The sequence below is a fragment of the Podarcis liolepis genome, assembly GCF_965112155.1.
Source record: "Podarcis liolepis genome assembly, chromosome: 5".
NCBI lineage: Eukaryota > Metazoa > Chordata > Lepidosauria > Squamata > Lacertidae > Podarcis > Podarcis liolepis.
This window is the reverse complement of record NC_139556.1, coordinates 25,799,898-25,821,445: the sequence shown is the minus strand read 5'-3', so window position 1 is coordinate 25,821,445 and position 21,548 is coordinate 25,799,898. Positions and strand designations below refer to the sequence as shown.

Here is a 21,548-nt window from a genome sequence, read left to right as displayed (position 1 = left end):
TTGGCGTTCTGACCAGCGGATTTTCACCAAAATTCCAACATCGTCCAATTCATTCGAAAACGGCACCAAACACCTGCAAATTGGCCACGGCCTACTAGGAAACACGGTGTTTGCACCGCCAAACGCTACAGGTGTTTGGCACAGTTTTCAAGTGAATCAGACGTCGGTACGCAGGTTAGAGCACTGGGTGCTCATTTTATGGCCTACTGTGAAATATGGCATTCACAATGCCAAAGGTTGCAGGGAACATTTGCAGGTGTTTGGCGCCGTTTTCGAGTGAATCGGACGATGGCGGAATTTTGGCGAAAACCGTGACATCCAGGTCAGGGCGCCGGGGGCTCATTTTTTGGCGTACCTGGAAACATGGCCTATCTGGCATCGGTTTTGGCCTATCAGGCACCACTTTCAGGTGAATCGGATGTAAGGCTGCAGGTAGCCAAGAGCCTGTCCCAGATAGGCCAGCCCTTCAAGAACAAAATGGTGGCATCTTGTGGGGTGTTGGCATGAGCCAGCCCCCTCCCCTCTTTTCCCAGTGTACCAGGGACTCAGCTATACAGCTGCAGATAAAACATTTTAAGTTTGTCGTAAGGTGCAATATATAAACGTGACACTAGATGGCGAGAGTGAGCTATGGCAATTTCAATTTATTTTTCGAAATGTTAACATAAAGCATTTTCACATCATTTTTTATACGTGTGTAGATTCCATCCAGAACCTCTGGGAGTGCTAGAGCAAGCTTTTCAGGTTCCCTACACCTGGGCAGGTGAGGGAGTCGCTGCTGCTGGATTCAGGGCAAATACCAGGTTCCCTTGCACAAGTGCCCAGGGTCCCCAGACTCTGATGGGTCAGCAGAAAGACCCATCTCCAAAAACATGTCTCCTCTCAAGGAAAACCCCTTCCGACGGTTTTAGCCACTTTCCGGGGCTCCCCCCCCCAACAACATCCAGAAGCTTCTGAGGCTATAGGTGTAAAACACAAGGAAACAAAAAAAGCCCCAAATATGGATACCTGGTGGAGGGAAAGGAGAGCTCTATGGAGCTGGCAGATTACTAAACAGAGTACTACCAGTGAACACTCAATTTTGTGAAGTTTCCCCTAAAAAGGGTAAATTTGGAAGGAAAATGAAAACTGCTCAAATGCCTTCTAGTATATGATAAGCATTTTTAAAAGTACAGTTTTAAGTAAAGTATCTCTGTAGCACCTTACAGAAAACAAGACCAATAAAATTTTCAGCTAAGACTTTATTGTTTCAGAAGCTGGTACAAGCACAAATGGCAAAAGCGGATGGAAAATAAAGTTACTGAATTGCTGTGCCACAATACTTAAAAATAACAGACGAGTACTACGGTAACAAAGAGGTCCAGCAATTTCCAAAATAACTTCTGTTCCGTCTGATGAATGAATTCACATACATCTGCTTTCCCAGCTTTAAAAAAAATATTCTTTTCAGAAGTGTGGCTCTTGAATTAGACATCTTTTAGAAATCAGTGTTCTGTAAAGGAGGCCACACGTCTTTAGATAAATATCAAAAGAAACTGCCAGCTGATAGGTAACATTTTGAGCCCAGAAGAGAGGGATGCGGGCTTCAAAGTTAAAATTGTGTCCCAGTTTGACTTTGAAGGAAAATGCAGGTCAGAAATGCTCAAATTGATTCCTTTACCCTTGCTGTTAGCGACAGCGAAAAGCAACTCTTGAGTTAACCTACACTTCAGCGTTGCTTCCACAATCTCTTCAAAGAGAAGCAACACTTAGCTGATGGCATTTGTGTGACAGTAGTACAAATACAATATAGTCTGCTGGTAAGTTCCCCGATTGTCTGCAAGGGAAAGCAAAGAGGATCCTAACAAATATCCTTTTAGAGATTTTATTTTATTAGCCATTTCTGTTATCAGTCCCGAGTATGTTACATTCAGTTACCACCAAAGAGTATGCTGCGGAGCACAATCTGTTGCAAATAACTTCCAAATACAGCTCCCTTTGATGTTAATTTTGGTTTAAATGCAGTGCCCTTGGGGTCTGCTCCTATATACGGAGTTAAGACCACAACTTCACCTTTTAAGAGGAGGAAATTAAACTTACACCGGCTACAAATCTACATATTTTAAAATAAACTTCTTACACATTTCCAAACCCCCCCAAATCAGGGAGAAATGATTTAATGGCATGCAGCAATTTACTTTCCACTCGTGTTAAGATCCAAATCACATTACTCCAAAAACACCTTAAAAGGTCACGTGGAAGTGCTAGGAATATCTGACTGCTACATGAAAGCTGCCTCCAACCCAGTGGCAGTTTTAGGAGATATAATGTGCTAATCAGACAAGCCAAAGTTTTTGGTGAGCTATCAATTCGGCCCGAGGAAGGAAGTTGCGGTCTATTTTCTCCTGTTGCCACTGCCGGTAGCAAGCATGGTGGCGACTCTGATGAAGATGTTTAGAGTATCCATGTATATACCCATACACCTGAAAGACAAGAGAAGCAGCCATTAGTTTAACAAACTTTCCTTGTCCTCTAGCAAGGAAAAAGAATGATGCAAATGATTTGGCACAGCACCCTGGTGTTCAAACTGAAGTCCATCCGTGGTTTTGAGACAAAAACACAGCAAACTAAGTTCACGGACCTTACTAGCGTATACAAACAAATATTAGTGAATACTATCCACAAATGGCTTTCTCCCCAGTCATCCTATTGTATACTCCTTGCTGTCACCAGTACAGTCATACCTTGCATCCCAAACGCCTTGGTACTCAGGTGTTTTGGAACCCAAACGTCCAACGGGGCTTCCAACAAAACCACAAAGCTTTGGTTTAATAATAATAAATTTTATTTATATCCTGCCCTCCCCAGCCGAAGCCGGGCTCAGGGCGGCTAACAACAATAAAATAATACAACATTCTAAAATCATTTCATTATAAAATTAATTCAAACTTCCAAACATTTTGGAAGTCAAACGGACTTCTGGAACAGATTCCGTACGACTTCCAAGGTACGACTGTATTTGCAAAGCTTTCTTGCAGAATGGCCTGGAAATTGCTCTCCTTAAACTAGGTAACAGCTGTTTCTAAGCCTGTAACACAAAAGGTTGTTTTTACTGGAGATAGCTTATGAAAATCAGAGGTTGTCTATTGCACCTGGCCTCCTGGTGCAACTGCTCCTCATCTTCCTAACCTTCTAAGCAGCAATCACTGAAAAGAATGACAAGGCACCCTTTATTAAAAGGTCTATAGACTTCTAGGCAGACCTAAACATAGCATGCACACAGTTTGCTTGTATTCCAGAAGCCTAGGATTCTCTAAATGTTTCATGAATTTGCATCACATTTATCAAGAGGAAGCACTTACATGTTGATGGGGTCATACTTTTGCATCCCTACGCCATACAGCGGTTGAGTTTCTGCACGGTGTACGACTTTCTGAGTGTCATAGAGCAGGAACATGCTGAAAAGTATCAAGCCACCATAAACAGCGACGGAATAGAGGCCGGCACCAAAAGCAGTCGTAGGAGGAAAGAACATCGATCCTGGAAGATATACACAAAGACTATCAAGAACCAAGCATGCATTTTGGGGGACACACACACAGTTATGCCACATTCAAACAGTGCTTTCATATGCAAAATGCCCCACTGAATGGAAAGCATTATCTAAATAAGATATTGACCATGAAATCACTGAGGACATGTTACTTATAATCAGCCTCCCTTTTTCTAACTTTAGATGTCCGATATTTGCTCTTTATAAGTTCACTGGGGGCCGGGAGGGAGAGCCAGAGTGACACACAAACCTGAGTAGGTCTAATTTCAAACAGAACATTTTTAATATGCCGAGAAACGTAGATGGCCAACCAGCAGAAATGTACATAACACAAATTTTCGGAACACATTTGTTAAGGAACAGATGGAATGCATAAAGCAAGCTTGATTCTAGGCAGCTCAATCACACTCTACACCCAACATCTTCCACTGACCGGGGGGCCACCAGGGGGCGCATTGGAAGATGGCCGACAATAACATCTCTCCGACCCACATGAGGTAATTAAGAGGCTGTGATGGGAAATGGGGGGGGGGGGGGGACGACTGCCTTGCCTGCTGTGCCCATAATTCACCCCCAGATTCGAAAGAAGGGGGTGAGGGCACTAGGCACAAAGCCCTCGGGTGGGTCCGGCTCTCCTGGACGCTGCCTCTGATTGCGCACTGGTTTGCATAAGCTTGAGATATTTAATTGGAAATGAAGCAAATGCACATATTTCAAGTGAAGAACGGGAGTGAAAACTGCTAACTGAAGTGACCTCTGTGAAACGAGAGCAACGAGTTTGGATTTAACGGAATACAACATGAAGAAATTACATCAGGTTCAGTATGCCGGAGCGGGACTGGATGGGGGGGACACTTTTTTTTCTACTATGTGATTAATCAATAACCCCTTCTCAAAAAGAATCGTCGCATAACCGACCTAAGCAGGATGATTAAAAACTGTGTGGAAATAATTTACTACCAAAAGCTTGGCATGTGAGATCGAGAAAAACAACAAGGGCTTTTGATGGTGCAGCAACAAAAAGGGAGTCGCCATTTTGACGGGTCTTGTCAAAAGATTTATCGGGAGGAGGAAGCTTTGTTTTCATATTGGATTCCTCGTAGAACCTCCTCGAGGACTGAGAAAGAGGGACAGACCTGTGAAAAGTGAATAAGTAGACAGCAAGAATGCTTTTCTTTATGGAAGTGGTGAAATACGGCGGCTGTCTGAAATACGACTCTTGGACGAACGGAAAAACCCACACAGGAATACAAATTTGTTTGAAACCGCTTATGGAGACAATCGGAGGCCACAAAGACAAAGAGAGAGGAAAAATATATGAAAACAACTAGAAGAGATGTGGAAAACAGCAAGAAAGGATTGGACAGAATTTTAAACATTATTTGGACAGATTTGTGGACTTTTAAAGCAGTAGCAATAAGAGGACTGGATCCCTTTCGGAACTTGAAATATGGGTACCCCCAACAAAATTTAAAATTAGGCTCTGTAATTCGGAATTTATGTGATTTGATTTGGTATGATTGGTCTGTTAATAAAAATTATTAAAAAAAACAAAACAAAACATCATCCACTGACCAAGGGAAGAAGCAAGCACGAGGCCAAAGCCCACTCCCAGTGGTGCTCCCATGTTCAGAAACTTCTCACTCGGTGCGCACATAGCCACAGTTGAGAGACCACCAACGATTCCTGCTGTGTACCAAGCAGCTCGAATGAGCAGGGGGCCACCCAGTAGAGTAAGAGGAGCCACAACGGCACCCATGACACCTGAGGGAAGAAAGAGGCACCAATATTAATTCAGTTACTCAACTGCATACATGGCACATCAAGGCTTTTAAGGACTGCAAACAGAAACCGAACTTAGAGGAGCTTAGACTTGCCATCTATTTAAATCGCCTGTCGCTGTTTTATTTCGAACTTTTTGTGTTTTACTACACTGTCAGCTGCCCTAGAAACAAATCAGTGTTGTAGGTTTGGGATACAAGTTAGATAAATGGGAATACGCATGCAGCAAGTTAACTTAGGGTTGCCATACGTCTGGACTTTGCCGGACATTACTGGGATGTCAAAGCCATCTTAAGACGCCAATCAAAAAATCGCGGTTGAAAAACGCTTTCAGGTTTTCCCTAAAAACAGCTCAACAATTTTGGGGTCTTCCTAAAACAAGCTCAACAACTTTCAGGGTGTTGTGGTTTTTATTTTTTGAAATATGGCAAACCTAGTTAACTACCGACTGGTGATGAGGCAATCACATTTTCACCCTGTGGCAACGTTGGTCTCAAGTGCCAATATTTTAAATCACCCCAGGCTTCCTCAGATTGGAGTTCCACGACACCCTTATGAGTCAACAACAACCCAAGTCTATGTTAGATGCCATGAAAATTCTGTAGAACTGAACAGTATGAAACTACAACCCTGACGCGAAAGCTGTGAAGATTTAAATTCGCTAACATGCAATACCACCCTAAAACTGTCTGTGCTTTCAAAGAGGCATGAAATAACCCCAACAGCTGACTAAAAAAAGAAAAGAAAAAACCTTGCTTTAATTTCTGTATTATTTAATAGACTGATATATAACAACACATCTGGTAGCCAAGGATGACCAGGAATTCCATACAGGTGACTGGAGAGGGACTCCACACTTCATCACTGCTCTGCCAGCTTGTTTTGTTCTCTGCTAGCTATGGAAGAACAAACTTCCTCAACTAGCATGGAAATGCAACAGGGCAGAGGAGAGAGGATCGACTGCTCTGTTCATCCTTCACCATTCCTATTGGCAGAAGGCATCAAAAAAACCAAAACCATTTAGCCCCTATCTTTCAGATCTCAGCTTCTAGCTTTCAGATCTCTGTTTCCTGCCTACTGAAAGGTAGTAGCTTCCATTCCTGCACTGGGCTTGGAGCAAGCGGCTTCCTCTTTTCCCTTGCCAGGATGGAAACAAAGGCTACTAGTTTCTCAGCAGGCTTTTAACTTATGTGAGGTTACTTAGAAGGCTGCGACAAAGTGTTTTTCTTAAGTTCTCAAAGCACTTCACATTATCTCAGCAACCGTTACAACACTGCAAAGGTAAGCCGACATCATTCCTGTATCCGAGACACAGTGGTTTGTCTTAAAGTCCCCAGAAAGTTCGTGCCCAAGATTTGGAGAAGGGAGGAGATTTTCAGCGTTTTATTTTATCAGATGGGATCCGGAGCTGCACAAAACATTTGTGTGCATTTTGGAAGTTTAAATGGAAGTGGGAGCGTTTTGTGCACAGAAGCTCTGGATCCCATCTGACCCCCCCTCCCCGACTGCAAGATGCCTATGACAAAAGTGTCTCTCCCTAAATGTAAATGAACTGAGAATAAGACTCTATGAACTAAAAATGGAGACGAGAGATAGACTGTGAAAGGTACATATGTTTTGTAATAGAAAAATTCCTTAATATATATATTTTTAAAACCCATGCATGCATGAAGACTGTCCAGCTTCTAGCAAGTTATCCCTTGCCCTTCCAGGGGTGCTATTCTTGAGGGATCCAACCTTTGGACCTGAGGGCTTTGGGGGGGGGGAGAAAGAAATGACACCAGGAGAAGCCAAGATCGCCACATATGGATGTGGAACTGTGTGCATGGTGTTTGGAACCTGATAACTGCATGTTTAAATATCTTCACACTAGATGGCATGTGTCTTTAAGGCCAGTGTTTCTGGGTATAGGGCAGTATATACATTCTAACAACAACAACAATAAACCTTGATTGCCTCCCTCTAAATGTAATTTAACCCACCCCTCCGCACTATTCTACAGCTCCACAGCAAATCAGCTGGATTGTCAAGTATGTTTCTGACTGCAAGTGAGAAGTATCCATCCTTCAGTGAATCAATCAATCAATAAATCAGGGAGCTGATCAGGGGAATTCTCAACGCAACTTACATTTGAGGTCAACAACAGCAACAATAATTGTTTGGGAAAACCAGAAGCCACCTACCTGCGTGCAGCATCCAAGCCAGATGTTTAGGGACAGGGCTCTGTTCATAATCTATTGATCTAACCAGCATTCCAGCACCAATCATTGCAGCAAATGTCGCACCAATTGCCTGTAAAAGATTGTTGTTATTACTAGCAAATTGTTTTATAGTTTTGGGTTTGTTTTTGTTTTTTTACTAAGCATTTTACAGCTGACTAAGGTTCACTTATGATACGGCAATATTCACTCGGGGTCTCTCCCCAGATAACATGGTAGGAAATTACACTCATGTCACAAAGGTCCTAATCAGGCAGCTTCGTCCAATTCTGCTTTGGCAAAGGCTATACTTGTGCAATACATTTGCTTCCTAGCCAGTGTGTTTCAGTCACACGTTATCTTGCCGAAACCTTCCACGCAAAGGCAATATCTGACTAAATTAGCAGCGGCTCCCTCTAGTGGGCACAATGGACCTGCAGGTTGTTTTTTTTGGCAAGATGGCAGATACTGGGTGTTTTTAAAAGTGAGATTTGAGGCTTATGCTGCAGTCCCATCCATCTCTATTCAAAAATAAATCCCAGAGAATTCAGTGGAGCATATCCCCATCTAACTGGGATTGCAGCATAATGCCAGCATGCGACTGCAAACTCTTCCATTTACTGCCATGTGGTAAAACTAGGTTCCTTGTTTCTCCACGTCTATTTCCAACCACACTGTTAAAGAAATTAGGAAGATAAGCTTTGAAGGGGCTGTGTTAATAGGCGATTAACCTATAGCAAGCACAGATCTGCTGCCGACCAAGTGCAATCCCTGGCAAAATAAATTATATTTCAACAAGGAATTAAGATCTCCTTGTTTCTGGAAGAACACGCCTGCCCCCCCCCCAAAAAAACATGCAATACTTGTCCCTCACTGTGCGGACAGACTTCAGCATCAATACTGAAACCCACCTGTTTTAACTGTTAACTAAGCAGCGTGAGAAGGATTGTGTTAATCCCGGCTCTGTGCAAACCTGGCCGTAAGTGCTTCACTCCAGAATCAGTCTCTCACACATGAAACATGAAATCTTTTGACATTTTTCATTTGGCAAGCGGGAGACTAACTGAGCACGCCTATGCTACAGCTCCCTGGGTTCTCTGTGAGAAGCAGCACCACTCAAATAGGGTCAAAACCATGGGATATTTTATTGAATCCTGCCTACCTATTGGTCTTTTCATCACTTGCGATTTAGAGAGCCCCTACAGGTTATGAGAGAATTTAACTCAGTCAACGGGAGGTTGAAGAATTCTTTTGAGAGATGTATTCTGAGCGATGTTAGATAGAGAACACCAACTCCCCCCCCCCCGAACTTACCAGCCAAGACCCCCTCATCATGAGACCCATGAGGGCTGGAGATCTGCTAACTAAAACAGCAGACAATGCTGTCAAACCAACACTTCCTGCAAAATACATGTAGGTGGAACGGATTCTGTCTTTCACATACTGCGGCCAGATACTGGAAACAAACAGAATATATTTAAGTTATATGAATATGTTACAGGGGGCAAGAATACGGCAAGCAGCAAGTTTGCACTCTGACGGAAGAAAAACTGTTTCAATACTTGCAATCCAGGCTTTCAATGTAATGCGTTTGTGACACTCCCTTTGCTCCCTTAATAAAGCATGTGTTGTGGATATCATGTTAGTTATTAAGGTAACAGTAATAAATACATTGTGTGGAATCTGAGACCACATTTCCCTGCAACCACATGTCTTTAGCCACAGAGTAGTTTTGGATCTCTCAGCTGATTTTTTATCATTTGCCCATTGGGCAATTAATTTTCGTTCACTTTTACATTGTGTGTTAGCAAAAAAAGGCACCCATACAGAGGTATTTTAACAACAACTTTGAGAAGAAAAGGTCCTCCTATTTTTCTCTCTCATTTTTTTTATAGCAACATGCCAGAACCAAAATGGGGTAGGGATGGGGTAGATTAAGGTGAGAAAATTCTCTTCAATAGAACCATTATCTCTTTTGCTGTAACCATTTCTCCCCAAAATTTCTAGTCAATTGTATTTCTGACTTCAAAACCCAAAATTTCAATGGCTAGTTATGATTTATTTAAAAGACCAATAGCGATCAGAAAAGCACAGAAGTTTCACATATCACACTTCCTCCTTGCATCCTAAACATAGAATAGAGGGAAAATGCATAGACCAACAGAATACGAACGACTCGCATCTAGGATGGGCTGGAGAAGATGCTATGTATCTACATAGCAGGAAAAGCATGGCTTCTTCTGCCCCTACTATACCCAATCTGCTTCCCACAGAACACAGATTCTCTGCTCCACTGCTATTTCAGCACCATTTTTCTTGGTTTCATTTTAAAATGATTTCAGTCATTTAGGGGTCACATTATGGATGGGATGGTGCCACTGAGGAGGCCTTTTAAGAAAATGAGCTACGTTTCTTTCTTACAATGGTCACATAGATAATCCAAACCTGCCAGGGTTCACTCTATGGATTTAACGTTTTTCAACCGACCCCTAAAAAGTTTCTGGGGGGGAAATGTCACCGCTGACACCAAAATATTTTTGCAAAACACTCCCCACCCTAGCCCCACCTAAACCCTCCTTTCGGCTCAGCCTGGGTAACCCGATTCTTGCTGAAACTCTGCCAGTTTCCAGGCTCAAAGTGGGCCTGCTGCCATCACATGACAGAAGCCAGCCAGATCAGGACTGCTTGGCTCCTTTGCTGGCTGAACTCTGCCCCTGAAACATCCTGACTGGTAAAGCTAGACAGCGCTGGGTGGAGAATCCTTTCTGCCTCATCCAAACTCCCTCCAGCCCAGCCGACTGGGGGTTTGGGTTGCAGCCAAAACCAGTAGCTTCTGTATCTTTTCGGTCACTGGTTTAGCAGAATCATTAATGACAAATCAAGAGATTCTTTCTGGTTCTGAGTCTCTCGAAGCAGAAGCACCAAACTTTTAATCATGTGACCACAAGAACTCGACACATTTTGGGTATTTTACTTACATGGCCTTTTCAATGGCTCCGATCTCGTTGGACATCCCCAATCCGTAGTAACAAACTGCCCCAAGGCCGATAGCAGCACCTCCAGCGACAATCCATCTCCCCATTCGATCAACTGGTAAAGAGAATAAAATTTAAGCTTACCCCATAAAACGTTTCCCCCATTTTGCGGCAACACCAATGCAATGTTATGATTTCAGAAGTAAGTAGTTTGTAATACAAAAAATACATGCTTGAATAGCTGAACAAGTGAGTGAGTGAGTGGGTTTGTATGATTTATACTGGAAGAAGCAAAGATCACCAGTGTTGAAGCGATGATTCTTTAACATCAACTTTAGAAGACTTCATTTTTATTCTTCTTGAATGAACATTGAAGTTTCTAGCTCTCCACTATGTACTTATGGCCACAGAACTGAGAGAACTGCCATGCATCTTGTTTACTTTATGCCTATAATCTTTTGCCACGAATACAGAGTTCACTACCAATTGTTTAGAAGGGCAAAAGTTTCATACAATTAATGGTGCAATCCAAACCTTGGCTACAAGAACCATCACTGCCTCTGCAGCTCAGCTGCCCAGCAGTCAGGGTGGAGAAAGACTGCCATGCCAACCTGGAGCAATGGGGCCTGATGCCATCATGAAAAGGCAGTGAAACTGGCTCAGGATCTGACATATCACAGGGTGGCTCAGCCCTGGCCCTACCCTGCCCTCAGAACCTCACATTATGGAGCTTGCTGGCAGCTGCCATCAGCAGGGATCCCACCTGCACAGGGGCTGGTTGGTGAGACAGCCCAAATCTAACAGTCCTTTGCAAGGGGATCTGGATTGCACTGTAAACTTCTAAAAATAAGGAAACCAAGGACTATTTTAATAGAGCTGCAATAAAATGGCAATTATCCGTAAGCCACAAGGCTGTTCCGAGATTTTGACAAAGAGGAATTGCTTTAAAGCATGTTACCCATGCAGTTCAGAACCACCATGCATACTAATAGGCTACTATGACAATTAGCTCATACTGCTTTGCAATGTATTCCAAAACCTATAATCATTCATCCCGCATGTCTGTTGCTTCATATAATTATATCTAGGTAGAGGCAAGAGGAGGTGGGAATTCTGATGTGAGGACTCAGGCAAGATCACTTATTTGAAAGTCAAATGTCCAAAACAGTGTTTTGCCATGCGATATAAAATAAATGTAGTTTAGCTGGCGAAATTATATTTATATATTCATGGTTTAAGAAATGAATGTACTGCAGAGCTCAGGTAGCTATAGGACATAAAACTAGAGTACATGATCTCCCAGAGGGATCAATGGATGAATCCTGCTGAGAGGCAGGATGCTGTATTCAGGAAGCTGGCACAGAGTCCCTGTGCTTACAAGTCCCCGAATCCATCAGAAAGCTCTCAATCATACATATGCTATGTGTGTTATCTATAATGCTTGCCTGGAGTCTTTTTTTCTATTGTACAAAGCAGCCAGTCTATAAGCCAATCTTAGGACAGTCTCTCTCCAATTTTGCCTGGGGCTACTTAAAAGACCTGTGTCCTGAATGGAAGGAGAGAGGAAGAGGTTGTGGAGCTCACGTCTTCTGCCATCTTATTGTTTTCATATTATTATTTTTTTGTAACATAAACTCTCAGAAGTTTATTGGCAGAAAGTTACTATGAGTGATATCCAACCAAGTTGCACTCAGACTTAAATCCACTGACATTGTGTGATTTGGGCCCCATTTAAAGCAATATTATGTCACTTTAAGCAGTCATGGCTTCTCCCAAAGAATCCTGGGAACTGTAGTTCGTTACAGTTGCTAAGAGTTGTTAGAAGACCCTTAATCCCCTCACAGAGCTACAGTTTCCAGAGAGGTTTAACCTGGGAACTATAGCTGTGTGAGGGGAATAGGGATCTCTTAGCAACCGTTAGCACACTTAAGAACAGTTTCCAGCATTCTTTGGGGGAAGCCATAACTGCTTAAAATGATATGATACTGCTTTAAATGTATAGTGTAACTGGGACCTTAGCTAGATATCACCCTATGTAAATGCAACAAATAAAACAGTTTGCAAGAGGATCGCGAATCAAGTTTAAGAGATATTGATTGTATCAGTTTTGAAATAAATCAATTAAAAAATTGGCAATTGTGCTTTTATATGCTTTATCTGTATCATGGCTCTTTTTAAAACTTTTAAAAATTAAAGCCAAAAAGTAAAAATACAGAAAGTCATTGATTTGCCTCCACACTACTTTTGAGTGTTGCTTTGCCTCTCCTTTGTCAACCACAGTAAGTGAAATCTGAGAGAGATATACAGGTACCTTTTAACACTTTCTCCATTGATGGTTCAAAAGCTGCTTCCTTAATTTCTTGACCAGTTCTCCCCTTGCGTACACCAAACCTGGCTTTGGAGGCATATCCCTGTTACAACAAAAGGTAAGGAAAGAAAGACTCTAGATTGCTGTCAAAGGAACAGATGATAAATATGCCTCCAGTTAATCTGGAGAAACAGCATACTGCACAACAAGGATCAAATTAGGAGTTGAACAATGGGGAAAGTTAGCTGGAGTCTAACCATGTATCACACAATCATCTCCCAGTTTGCAGAAATATCAATGTGACAGGCCAAACTTACTCAACTGGGTCATTCACATGCATAATGTATGTATCAGGCCGTTCAAACCATGGATAGGGGCATAGACTCCATGATGGGCTAAAAGAAGACCAACAAACTATGAATCCGACAAGACAAGAGGCATTGTGGGTGGGTGGTTCCTCAATCCGGAAAACTGGACCGGAAAACTGACTGCTTGGGACAGGATTGTAGTCCCCTTGAAGGAGCATGCGCCTGGCATGAGGGATGCTCCTGTATCCTGTAAGCATCCATATGACCTCCGTGGCTAGGAGTATCTTTTATCAGCTTCAGCTGGTAAGACAGATTTGTCTGTTTCTGGACTGGGATAGTCTGACCACCATTGTCCATATGTTGATAGCCTCCAGATTGAATTACTGCAATGGGCTCCATGTGAGGCCACCCTTGACATTGGCCCATAAGCTGAAGTTAGTGCAAAATGCAGGAGCATAACTACTCACTGGGGCAGACAATGTTACGCTACTGCTGAAAGAATTGCACTGGCTGAAAATGAGCTAACATGCTCCGTTTAATGTGTTAGTACTGGCGCATAAATTCCTATACCTGCTCCATCACTGTGCTCTGCAGGAGAGGATGCTCTGTAGATACAATCTTATTGACAGCTCTATTTTACAGGGTACGAATCAGAATATCAGACCAGCACCACCTCTGCTGTCCCGTCAGCATCTACAGAAGACCACCCTCTTTCAAAAAGCTTTTCTCCCACTCTGCATCTGTACTGTAACTATTTAAAGCTGTTTGTATATGTGGAATTGCTAAATGTTTGCTTTGTTTTAAATTCTGGATCTGTTTCACATGGTGCTATTTTTACACAATTCCTCTTTTATGTTTACAACCATTTTGTTTTAAATAATTGTATACTTTATTGCAGTAACTCACGCTGGGACCTTAAAGTAAACGGTAGGCAGGAATCTATTAAAGTAAGTAAATAAATTCCACGTTGGAGCATACCACTAAGAAGTGGGGCCCATGGAGATAGTTGTGGGGTGTGAGTGCGTGCAAAGACAGGGAAGATTTTGGGCTGGCTTTGATGTAGTTGCATGAACATGTCAAGTTGTGCTGCCTTGACCCATACTCTGCAGGGCCAGAGCTATAAAACAGAACCTGTCCAAACGTAAACGAAAGTTATGGTTTTCTGTTCACATGAAAGGCTTCTAAGGATTAAGATCTTGGAGCAGATCTGTATGGTTTTAAGAAACAAAAAAATAGGCTACTTTAATTCATGTACTGAATGTATTAACATGCACATAAACTGTTTTTAAAAGAGAAATCTCAAAACTAGTATAAGTTTCCAAAGAGACACCTACCTTAGAAGGCTGCAAGAGCCAATGCTGTGTCTTTAGAGAAGAATTTCTCAGTGCAGGTGAAGCCTGAAGGTGTGCAGGCCGTAGGCAAGGGAGAGCCCGAAGGCACACCAACCTTGCTGCCAACATGGCTGTGGTCGTCAATGGCAAAATTTTACCTGTAATAACATGAAAGAGAGTTACATAACAGCAACTGCACTGCAAAGCACAGCATGGAGCCAAAAATAATAATTGCTAACATCATTATATAAAAGAGAGCAGATATAGGAAGCTGCTTCAAATCATCCCTCTGCTTAACTGTTGAACCCAGTAGTGTCTACTCTTGCTGGAAGCAGCTCTTCAAGGTCCAGCACATTTTTACCTGGAGATCCCAAGGATTCAAGACTAGGTAAAGGACCCCTGGATGGTTAAGTCCAGTCAAAGGAGACTATGGGGTTGTGGTGTTTGTCTTGCTTTCAGGCCAAGGGAGCCGGCATTTGTCCATAGACAGCTTTCTAGGTCATATGGCTAGCAGGACTAAACTGCTTCTGGCACACGGAACACCGTGACGGAAACCAGAGTGCAAGGAAACATTATTTACCTTCCCGCCACAGTGGTACCTATTTATCTACTTGACTGGTGTGCTTTCAAACTGCTAGGTTGGCAGGAGCTGGGACCGAGCAATGGGAGCTCACCCCGTCGTAGGTATTATAATGGCCAACCCTCTGATCGGCAAGCCCAAGAGGCTCAGTGGTTTAGACCACAGCGCCACCCGCATCAAGATATACATGAACTGGGAACCTTCAAAATGTAAAGCATGGGCACAAACAATGTGCTACAGCCCATCCCCCTTTATGAATGAAAAGAATCAAACTTTGATAAAAAAATAGTACTCAAAATTAAATTAGGACAGCAGACTGCCTTGAGTAGTAGCAGCTTTTTGTTTTGTTTTTGTGTGTGAAAAAAATAAAGTTTACTCTGCCACTTTTGAGTGTGTTCAACTCAGTTGCTGGGAAAAGAGGCTTCAAAAGAGATTATCCTCTCTCTTCCTTTGCAGTCTTTAAAATGCCAACATTTTAAAAAGGTATACTACAATGTTTCTCTGGAAGTTGTCGCTGCAAGGCAGGAGCTGGAAGATGGCGACTTCAAGGCAAAGGGAACTTTCCCAAAAGGTTTCATTTGCCACCCTGGTCATGTCCAGCTGCTGACAACATTATCCCCAGCAGCTGAGCTTCTCCACCTTGCGGTTCTGTTTGCTGTGTTTTTATGGAGAGCAGAAAAGGGAGAGGATCCCAGCAGCAGAGTAGAATTCAAACCATTGTGATGCCACCATCTCTTAGGGATTCCACAGCCTGATAATCTGCCCTCAGAACAGTGCAAGCTAAGTTTCAGTTACATTAGCTGCTGTGAAATTTTAAAGTGGAAATGCACATTTAGGAGAGGGATAAGCAACTCTTTGGCCCTCCAGATTTAGCATTCTCACTGGGTATGATTGGGGGGGGGGGTTGTGGTCCAATAACAGAGGGCCACAGCTTCTACATCTCTCATCTACAAGGAATAAAGGAAAGACTTTATTTTGTTATTCCTAGTTTAAGCTAAGCAGAGGCAATACTACTCTCTTTTCACCCAGACTTTCCAAGGGACAGGGTTGGAAAGGCAGAAAGAAGAAAAGAGAAGCTAGGCAAATATGACCCTCACTTTGCCGCTTTATGTCGTTTTTCCATGTTGTTATTCTCAACACGTGGGAAGAAATACTCATTAATGAAAATACACACAACCTCTTTGAAATTTAAAATGTGGTCATATACAGTGGTACCTCGGGTTAAGAACTTAATTCGTTCTAGAGGTCCATTCTTAACCTGAAACTGTTCTTAACCTGAAGCATCACTTTAGCTAATGGGGCCTCCCATTGCCACCATGCCGCCGCTGCTCAATTTCTGTTCTCATACTGAAGCAAAGTTCTTAACCTGAGGTACTATTTCTGGGTTAGCGGAGACTGTAACCTGAAGCATCTGTAACCTGAAGCGTCTGTAACCCGAGGTACCACTGTAGACAGACTTGCAAGTTGCTGATCCCCAGAAACAGAACAGGGTCAGTAGAATACAAGAACCAAAAGGGTTTGTTGGAATGTGGTGAATACAGTTCTAAACCTTTCCAAAAGCTTCAAGCAAGTAAAGACTTTTTGTGTCTCGGGCAAAACACACACCAACCCAGTAAGCTGTTTAAGAGGCTGTAATTTAAATGACAGCCAAATAAAAGTGGCAAGGATTGCAGAGCTGTGTCACTAATACTTCCCATCCACTTTAAACCTGTTACATGGTTGCTACTGATCGCTTGAGGCTAAGCCACAAAAATTAAAGAAATATTTAACTTTCACCATAAACAAAAAAAAAACTATCCGGGGAACAGCTGAAGTCACAAGCTGGGTTGCTAATTTAGCCTTAAACTGGAGAAATCAGAAAAAATCAGACACATGATGATAATTCTCTCCTTACCCAAGGTTTTAAGAATTTAGCAGATTTTTTTAAAAAATAAAACAAATCTTGTGAAGAGAAAGGAAAACCAGCAAAATTGTGCTGAAAATGCTTTAAAAAAGCTCCCAAACCCAAAAAAACTCTTGTAACTTTTACAAAAAAAGCTGATAGTTGTTAGTTCCCTTCAAAAACAAAAACAAGCTCAATAACTTTGTCCTGAGTTTCACTTTTGGAGATATGGCAACTCTAGGTTTGTCAACAACTTTTGTTGTTCAACAATTTTGGTGGTTTCCTAAAGAAAGAAAAAAAGGAAACTTTTAGGATGTCCTGGTTTTTACTTTTTGAAATACGGCAGCCCTAGGTAAGACCTTCTAAAAACAAGAGGGAGCAGCTACAGATGAAAGCAACACAGTAACCATGTCTGTCACTTTATCTAACATAAAGTAAATGCTGAGTCAAGGCTGTATGATGTAATAAGGAGAAAGACATGCATGCATGCATACAAGGACGTCCACCAAGCCTTGTAATCCTCAAAATAGAGGAACAGAGATTGATGCTGCAACTTTCAACCAAAATAACATTATTTCTGTGGTCCCCACGGATCAATGATACAGTCGCTGAATGTACCAAATGCAAAGGATCAGCAAGATGGGCAATTTCTTAGCGGAACCAGTCACTTTTATTCTTTCAGTTGCTGTCCTACGTGGGCTTGGAGCAGTGTTCGAAACTCCCACTGCACTAGGCGCATTTTGCAATCGGGAATTTCATTACCACAAGCAGTTTCTGAGCTCTGGGTGCCTAAGATTTCAGATTAAAACTGCAAAGTCGGAGAAAAGGATGACCTTTTTCTGCCTCTCCACTTCCAGCTACTCTTTGAAGACTAGAGAAACGACCCTCTTAATAATATTAGGGGGATGGGCAGAGGAAGGACTAGACCAAGTGAAAAATGAACATAATATTTTAGCTGCAGTTCATTTACTTTCAGCTTTGTATTATTCTTATTCTGGAAATTCTGTTGTTGCTCCCATAACTTAGGCTAGGCTTGCCCTGCGTCAGGAAAATTCCTGACATGTCCTGGTTTTGGGGTGCAAAAACTGTGTCAGGGTGTGTGTGTGGATTTTGCCGAAGTGGCAAAATGTCATGGAAAACTCAGCTATATGGCAACACGATGGAAAATTTCTCCCAAAAGCTTAACAATTTGGGTTTGTTCCCCCCAAAAAGTCTCCAATTTTGTTCTTAGAATTTTGTTCTCCACAATTTGGGTGGTTTCTAATAAAAAAAGCTCCACTATCTTGGTGGGTTTACTAAAATAAAGTTTCACAATTTTGGCGGTTTCTAAAAAGAAAAAGAAAAAGCTTGACAATCTTAGTAGGTTTCCTTAAAAAAAAGAAAAAAAAATGCTCCACAATCTTGGTGGATTCCTAAAAAAAAAAATTTAAAATGGTCGACAATTTTGTTGGTCTTCCAAAATAAAGCTCGACAATTTTGGTGAGTTTCCTAAAATAAAGCTTCACAATTTTGGCGGTTTCTAAAAAATAAGCTCGACAATCTTGGTGGGTTTCTAAAACAAAACAAAATAAAACCTCCACAATTGGTGGAATTTTACTTTTTGGAATATAGCGAGCCTAACCTAAGTGCCATTGAGCTAATATCTGCGTATACGCATTTAATATCTGCGTGTATCTTCGCTTCCTCACACCCGCTATTCCCACCCGTCCCTCTCTTACCTGTGAACACGGAACCCCTCCCGGAGCAAAGAACGGCCACAGGGAGAAGCGCTGCCCCGCCCCCCGCCAAAATAAACCGATTCCACGCCGAATTCCGACCTCACTCACCTACTACCGTCCGTCTCGCCCCGCGTTTGACACTGGGAAACGGCGCCGGCGCAAAGCCTTCTGGGAAGAGCGGCTCTGCTCACGCGCGCCTCTGTTTTCCGCCTCTCCCTCGTAAGGCTCGGCCGGCCATTTTGACTGAGGGCAAACTAGGACGGTTCCCTTCTCGACGTCTCGGCGAAAGGCCGCAGCCGTCGCCGCGGAAACGCCTAGGGCGTGCGTCATGCGGCGGGGAGTGGGGCATCCATCTTCGTTCCGGGTATGGGACGCTGCGGACCGCCATGTTGGATGAGGGCAAGCGCCTCTGGGTCGCTTTGTACGGAGGGGGGGGGGGAGGGCAGAGAAGAAATGTGCAAACAACCAGCAAATGCAGAATTTTTTAAAGTTCGTTTATGATTTTCATCTACAACAGATAAGTATTTCAACAAAGAAAATGAAACTGTGAAGCATCTTTTTTAAGTTCATTTTTTATTTTCATTTACAACAAATAAACATTTCAACAGAGAAAATGAAACAACCATAAATTATTTTATTTTTTGAAAAAGCAGCTTCCCTCCCCCTCTCTCTGCGGTTCCGTGAATTTATCCCCCCCCCGCATCTCCCAATTAGCTCTAATTATCCCTTTTCTCATCTATTTCATACATGTTTTAATAACTGCAAGTTTCTGCAATAATCCTGCTAATGTCTTAATTTGTTTGCAATTTATTGCGGCAGTAGCTGCATACATACATAAATTTATATATTGTTTAGGTAATTCTGATCCTATACTCCCCAAGAGAAAAGCTTCTGTTTTGTTTTTGTTTTTAAAAACCCCCAAATGTTATCTTAAACATCGTTTTCACTTCATTATATATCATTTCCCAATAAGCTTTAACTTTATTGCAAGACCACTGCATACGGAAAAAGGTGCCTTCTTTCTCTTTACATTTCCGACACTTAATCGATTTGGATTTGTACATTTTTGCCAATCTGCTAGGCACCGTCTATATAACATTTTCACATAATTTTCTCTTAAACCATAACATGCTGTCAATTTTAGTCCCATGTTCCAAAAGCAGCATCTTCACCAGCTTCCATAAAAGCAGGAAACTGGCTAAAGAGGGACAGCACTTAAAGGAAATCGGCTGTATTTAAAGGAAAATGAGCATATGGAATTCAAGTGCCTCTGAGCATACGTCCCGGGTTTCTGTCTTTGGTTTTTTAAAAATACTTTTCAAGTTTACACATTTCACAAATTTTATACATTTCTCTAATTTTACAATCATTTTGACATTTCAAAACTTCCTTCCCCCTCTTTCTGCAGTTCCTTAAATTTATTTTTAATATCTTCTGCATAGCCAAATTAACTAAATTAAGGTTTTCTTTTCTCTTCTCCTCCGGAAAAGGAGCGAAGGGGGGCAGAACGCCTCTAGACATGTGCAGAGTGCCTTCCATTTATGAGGGGAGCCAATGGTGAAAATGGTGCCAAACGGTGCCTCTGAACATGTGCAGCTCTTTTTCGCAAAAGCTAAAAAGAAACAAACAAGCCAGAACCCACAGATACAGAGATTGCCTCTGAGCTTGTTGCAGCTAGAAGGTTGCATTGAAAAGGGCATCTTATTCAAAACAGATAAATTGCAGTTCGGAAAAACCCCGCTACATGCAAACACCTTTTTCTTGCTTTATAGTATCGGCAACTGGCCAATATGTATGCCACTTTCTGGTTGTGAAAAATAGAGCACACATACGGTAGTTGTGGTTAGTACATTTTATGAGCGGAACAAAATTACTTTTTTTCTGCAAGTGTAACTCTCTTTCTAAGCTGAAGACCGTTAAGGATAAGTTCAAATTTTAGGTTTCTGCTGGAGTTGGAAATCCATAATCCTTTGGAGATCCACAGGATTCTCATCCCTGTTTTTTAGTCTGCTCCAGATGTTTCCTAGCAGCAGTTATTGGGCAGTCTGGTTTGTAAAATTTCGATTCTAGGCCAGAGAGATTTTCAGATTGCCAGTGGTGCATCCATTTGCAAGTGAATACCAAGTGAGCTCGCCCTGCCTAGCTCTTATGCATTCTCTTTGCCTTGCCAGCCGCCTTAAAGAAGACAACAAAGCATACTTCGCCAAACCTTTATTTGGCATTACAAATATAGCCCATCGGAAACATCCATATATCAAAATGTAAAATATATACGAATAAACAGCTGTGTAAAAATAGGTAGTAGCAAGGATTTTAAATGAGAGTTTCTTCCTGCTAAATATGGCCATTTGCCACTCTAAGAGATACTCTTGAAAAAAACTGATAAAAACTCAGCCACCCTTGCAGTTAAGGGTAAAGGGACCCCTGACCATTAGGTCCAGTCATGACCGACTCTGGGGTTACGGTGCTCATCTTGCTTTATTGGCCGAGGGAGCCGGCATACAGCTTCCGGGTCATGTGGCCAGCATGACTAAGCCGCTTCTGGAGAACCAGAGCAGCACACGGAAACGCCGTTTACCTTCCCGCCGGAGCGGTACCTATTTATCTACTTATACTTTGATGTGCTTTTGAACTGCTAGGTGGGCAGGAGCTGGGACCGAGCAACGGGAGCTCACCCCGTCGCGGGGATTCGAACCACCGACCTTCTGATCGGCAAGTCCTAGGCTCTGTGGTTTAACCCACAGTGCCACCCGCCACCCTTGCAGTTGCTTCTGGGTTAATGTCAGAATCTGATATTTTCATTGTGTCATGGTGTTAGACTACCCAAAAAAGGGGAAAGCACACATTTGCGTAGCTGGTTGTACAATGGACAGCAGAAAATGATATGTTCTACTGTGTCTGCCACATTCAAATAATACCTGCAATGTATATCAT

General features: G+C 42.3%; 1 protein-coding gene across 4 annotated transcripts; it reads right to left on the bottom strand.

Moving 5' to 3' along the window:
* Nucleotides 1–1,226: 1,226 nt before the first annotated feature.
* GHITM (growth hormone inducible transmembrane protein) lies at nt 1,227–18,930 on the bottom strand. 4 transcript variants are annotated; one of them, XM_083505510.1, is made up of 9 exons: nt 18,723–18,930; nt 14,438–14,592; nt 12,799–12,898; nt 10,491–10,602; nt 8,827–8,968; nt 7,498–7,606; nt 5,108–5,296; nt 3,342–3,519; nt 1,227–2,462 (listed from the first exon to the last, which is right to left on the bottom strand). In XM_083505510.1, exons 2-9 carry the CDS (start codon nt 14,561–14,563, stop codon nt 2,375–2,377), a joined length of 1,044 nt encoding a protein of 347 aa, XP_083361636.1. In that variant the 5' UTR covers nt 14,564–14,592; nt 18,723–18,930; the 3' UTR covers nt 1,227–2,374. The 4 variants fall into 4 exon arrangements, with proteins under 4 accessions (XP_083361636.1, XP_083361639.1, XP_083361637.1 ...); XM_083505513.1 differs by having other exon boundaries at nt 18,714–18,875; XM_083505511.1 differs by having other exon boundaries at nt 18,615–18,783.
* Between the last annotated feature and the right edge of the window lie 2,618 nt (nt 18,931–21,548).